Source organism: Citrus sinensis, chromosome 6 (assembly GCF_022201045.2).
Source record: "Citrus sinensis cultivar Valencia sweet orange chromosome 6, DVS_A1.0, whole genome shotgun sequence".
In the NCBI taxonomy this organism is placed as follows: Eukaryota; Viridiplantae; Streptophyta; class Magnoliopsida; order Sapindales; family Rutaceae; genus Citrus; species Citrus sinensis.
The window spans coordinates 2,288,514-2,293,621 of NC_068561.1; the positions used below are offsets into that span (position 1 = coordinate 2,288,514).

Here is a 5,108-nt window from a genome sequence, read left to right on the forward strand (position 1 = left end):
ATGATTCTCCTACCATATATGAACTTTTACCAAAATATAATTGATCATTTGTTGTTAATGAAATATAAAACCAAAAAAAAAAATGACTGTATATAGGCAAATACAGCCTCTGCCAGTATATTTAAACTACACCATAAGAAATCTATCTGCGTAAAGTCTAACAAATTTATGATTGATTATGAGACAACCATAAACCTCTGAATTTAATTGCAGATCACAGTGATTATTTTTCCTGTGTATTAAAAGTGACTTGCGACAATCACATCCACAGAATTCAGCTGTGTGAGAATTCTATGGGCTCAACACAAATATTTGAGAATTATTAGTAAACATACTTAAATGAATTTTAATCTTCCTATATATATTACAATTACTTTTCTCAATGGCTTGTCCTCAAATCAAAGGAGAAAGACAAAAGGGGTAGTAAATTTTTCTGTAATAACTAGTAAAATCTTTTAGCTGAAAATCGTTTCTGGTTTTTTCTGACTTGTAGTAATTAATGCAATTTGGTTGCTTGAAGTATATGTACATAGCCAAAGTTGACAACCCCAAGATAAAACTGAAAGCAAAAAGCTTTTCATTTATTTATTCATTTTTCTTTATGTATTGAAGTGTTCTAGCTATTGGCTTGTTGCCACACCTTTGTCCCATATATGCAAAAAAAGCCCAAGTGTTGAAAGAAATTAAAAATCTTGAACGGTTTCTAACTTTTGCATGAATAAAAAGTAGAGTGTTTGAGATTTACTTTCCCAAATTTTCTGTTGCAAAAGTTCTGACCAACTCTTTATATAGCTCAAGCATCGACATTTTCCTTTTCTCTCTTTAACTTTCCCTCTCTCCAAACACCCTCAAATAGCTAGTGTTGTAGCTAGCTAGGTAGCTGAGAAAAGAGAACAAAAGAGAGAGGGGGAAAAATGAGAATGTTAGATGATTTGATGCCATTTTTGGCCATGGTTACAGTGCAACTTGGCTATGCAGGCATGAATTTTACATCAAAATTGGCCTTGGATTCCGGCATGAAGCCTCTTGTTCTTGTTGCTTATCGGCAAATGTTTGCAACCTTGGCCACCATCCCCTTTGCTTATTTCATTGAATGGTATTTTTTTTTCTTTCTAAAAGAAATTAGACAATACTTTTCTCATCCTTTTCTTTGCTTATGCATTATTATTGTTTTTAATGTTATTTTGGGCAGGTTTTCAATATTTTTCCCCTTCTTGTTTGCTAATTAGACTTCACTAAATGGAGTAAATTAATTTTCAAATTAATTAGTACAAGTTTATATTATTTCTTCAAATTTCTTTACAGTGAATGCATGCATGGAGATGGGTTTCAAATCTGTTGCATAAAATGTACAACTCCCCCAAAACAAGGAAAAAAAAAGGGTTAATGAAGAATCTTGTTACTGTTTGGTTCCTGAGAAAGCATAAGAAAATGTCATATTACAGAATTCTGCATTTTTCAGTAAATTAGATCCATTATTAACAAATCAATAGCTTGACAGTTCCCGCATAATTTGAGCAACAAAATCGAGGTTTATATATTTACTTTTTTATTTTTCCTTTTTTATCACTAATAATTTTGTATTACTCTATTCCCTCTCTCATGTTTTCATTATGGTCTTAATTTTCTTGCTTTTCGGAGAAAATGTGGAGTTGCATTTTGAATCACCTAAATTAAAATTTCTTTTGAACTATTTGAAATTTGGTTTCATTAATGGTCATTGAATTTGAAAATAATAAAAAATACATATTTGTAATAAATAGAGAGGTTCATGCATTGCTGACAAGTCATTTGTCTTTGTAATTTTGAGCCAGCTAGCATACGAAAAACAGATGGCATTGAATTTGCAAGAATGCAATTCACAATTTGACTTTACAAATGGCAACTGCATGCTTGCCATTTCATGCATATTTGTTTGTCATTATAAGCGCCAGCTTTAGTGCCTTATTGTCAAAGATTCAAAAGCTAGTTGTTATTAGTGCTTTGCGATACTTACATGCATAAATAAACATTAATTGCTGCTTACCAAAAAAGATTAAAAAAAAGAGAAATTAATGAATTTATCTACTACTAATACTTGCTTTTGATGTTTAATTTGGGTTTAATTATTTTTTCTTAATTCAAACAAACTGTTATTTTGAAATTTGTCATTTTGAGTATGAATGAGAAATAGTGTATGACTATCGTACAAATGTTATATATGTTATAATGATCACAAAGTTTCTCATGAGCTTTTTGCTACACTTTCTCAATTTCATATATGTTAAAAACCTCGAGTTAAATCATACATCTGTGAATTAGTGAAAATTTTGAGTAGTGTAATACAAATTGGCGATTGATAACCAAAAAATCAATAACCGTTGTAACCATAATCATTCTCAGACGCAAGTGCCGTCATTTTTTAAAATACGGAGATTTGCATTAAAGGAGGACTTTGCACAACCATTACAAGTAGTTTTATCCAAAAAATCGATGCTCATTAGTTTCTTATTTGTAAGAATACACACCTTATTAGCCAATGCGAGAATTGTTGTATTAGTGACTGATGTGGCCTTTACAATACACTTTCTTTAATTTTTAAACATAAAAGCTTGACTCAATTAATTTTATATATTTTTTGTAGGAAAACAAGACCCAAGATCACATGGCCGATTCTTTTCCAGATTTTCTTATGTTCTGTTACTGGGTAAGTGTTCTGTTCTCAAACTTATACATAAAAATTATGATGTGCGTGTGTATATATATAGAGAGAGTGATTCGTGAAACTTTGAACATTTTAAACATCTTTTCTACTAATATATCATAATTTGTACATATCGTATAACAATTTTGATATTTTGTTACTTATGACTTATAGAAGATTCCTAACTATCGTTTTAAATTCTTAACCGTTACTAAGGTATTTTTTTTTTCTTATGATTATTGTACTATAGTAGCTATTTGAGGTGATAAGGCTCTTTATGTTCTCTGAGATAATTTTCCAACTCATTTTTATGAATACAAATTAATTCCCTCTATTTAACGAGTACAAAATTGTTTCCCAAGTAACTAACCTTGAGTTCAATCCTGAAGAGCGACCGGAAACCAGGTGCTTTACTTTGTTGGGCTAGAAAATTCTACTCCAACAATCGGATGTGCATTGACAAACATACTACCGGCAATCACTTTTGTCCTTGCAGTCATTTTCAGGTAATGAATTAGTCGCGTCATGTGCCCCATTTATTCATTAAATATTGCAAATCTTAGGTAACTTGATCTGTAAGTCATTTGAATTTTTGTATGTTTGCTAGGCAAGAATATGTGGCAATCAAGACCAAACCAGGACAGGCCAAGGTATTCGGAACAATAATATGTGTTGGAGGAGCCATGGTACTGTCATTTTATCATGGGAAAACATTTGGAATACCGAATTCTAGCATTCACTGGAAGTACGCCGAGAAAATGAGTGAAGAAAATTCTGGGAATAAATCAAACTTGATTCTGGGTTCCATTGCAATCATAGCTAGTTCCATTTCTTGGGCAGCGTGGGTCATAATCCAAGTTAGTACTCTTTATTTTGAAATCTATGCATTCATTTGTCTGTTCTGTATTTAAAGTGTTCGATAAATTTCAGACAAAATTGAGCAAGAAGTTTCCAGCTCCCTACACCTGTACCACACTGATGTGTCTCATCAGCAGCATTATGTGCAGTGTGATTGGTCTGATAGTTGAACGCAAGCGGGCTGCATGGAAATTGAATGCCACCATCCGGCTTGTATCAGCTCTTTACTCGGTATATACTTCACATTAATATAGTACTTGTTTTGCAAGGCCCCACTGATCCCAGTGATTTATTCTATAAGCACCCATCTATTTGTAATCTCAGGGAATTGTGTGTTCTGCACTTGCTTTTTGCCTCATCGTATGGAGTATTCAACGCAAAGGTCCTCTTTATGTCTCCGTGTTCAGCCCCTTGCTACTCGTGATTGTAGCAATTGTTAGTTGGGCTCTGTTTCAAGAGAAATTGTTCATTGGAACGTAAGTATGGGAATGGTTTTAACTCATTATTTCTATATTTACTGTGATGTTATTTAGTTGCTTATAGCTTGTTATGACTTGTATGATTAATTAAGATGTTTTAGGCTCGAGGAACTCTTTTCTGCTATGCTCAATTAACGCTTTGCTGGATTTCTTGCATATGAAGTAAACTTTAGCTGAAGAATGGATCTATTTCAGCTTATGCTTATTAGTGGTTATGTGATTGATACAGGGCTATAGGGTCAGTTTTGATTGTTACTGGGCTCTATGCCGTGCTGTGGGGAAAGGACAAGGAGCTGAAACCAGATAATGTCATTGTGGAACCAGAACTAACAAAGGATGCTGAAAGCGGGGACATAGGACAGCAACAGCTGTTTTGTACTCGTTCAAATGGCAACATTCATCACGTCGAAGGTTAGAAATCGAAGACTACAAGCACGACGAAGAAGATGATCAACCGCATTTCATTGTGTTAACTAGTATTTCGAGTGCTCCAAAGAGAAGCTGTTGTGCATCATTTGTCCATGAAGCGTTGAGAAGCCTAAAGGGAGATGCATATTTTCAGTTTCCTTTGGATTTGCTTGGAGAGTGTCAATAAAGAAGTTATATATAATGTATGTCATAAAACATGTCCTTTTCTCCTGTACTTTTTTTTTTTTATTTGTCCCCAAATACGTTAAGTGCTTTTTGAGTTTTCATAAGTGCTTCCCTCTTAATTAAGCTCAAAATTTATTTATACGGAAGCTTTTCAAACTGAATTGCATGACGGAAAAGAGAAGCAATTAATTTCAATCAAATTATTTTTCGGTCTTCACCTAATTTCGGGTACGCACTTAGTCACATATTAGATCTATGTCTCGCATGAAGGCCTACTTAATATGACCCATCACAATTGATTTTTTCACGTTAAAAATAAGAGGTCAAGTTTTCGACGTTTAATTTGGAATGAGATGAAGTAGGGTGTTTGATAATTAAAAGAAATGCCTAATATGAATTCACCATGATTGGGTTTAAGAGAAAAGAACAGCCCTCAGTGATTTGCCGAAATAGTCACATAAGCCTCTTTACTTTCAGAAATTATCAAACCGGCT

General features: G+C 33.3%; 1 protein-coding gene across 1 annotated transcript; it reads left to right on the forward strand.

The window, feature by feature from the left end:
• The first annotated feature begins 572 nt into the window (after positions 1 to 572).
• LOC102608141 (WAT1-related protein At1g09380) lies at positions 573 to 4,713 on the forward strand. Its single transcript, XM_006480639.3, has 7 exons — positions 573 to 1,096; positions 2,624 to 2,686; positions 3,073 to 3,189; positions 3,291 to 3,540; positions 3,614 to 3,772; positions 3,866 to 4,017; positions 4,250 to 4,713. Exons 1-7 carry the CDS (start codon positions 915 to 917, stop codon positions 4,434 to 4,436), a joined length of 1,110 nt encoding a protein of 369 aa, XP_006480702.1. The 5' UTR covers positions 573 to 914; the 3' UTR covers positions 4,437 to 4,713.
• The last annotated feature ends 395 nt before the right edge of the window (positions 4,714 to 5,108 follow it).

Bases quoted from the DNA above. Each gene is read 5' to 3' on its own strand.
- LOC102608141 (XM_006480639.3), top strand. From the start codon at position 915: ATGAGAATGTTAGATGATTTGATGCCATTTTTGGCCATGGTTACAGTG. The intron at 3,190-3,290 runs GTAATGAATTAG...TATGTTTGCTAG, and splicing joins GTCCTTGCAGTCATTTTCAG to GCAAGAATATGTGGCAATCA. The intron at 4,018-4,249 runs GTAAGTATGGGA...TGATTGATACAG, and splicing joins GAGAAATTGTTCATTGGAAC to GGCTATAGGGTCAGTTTTGA.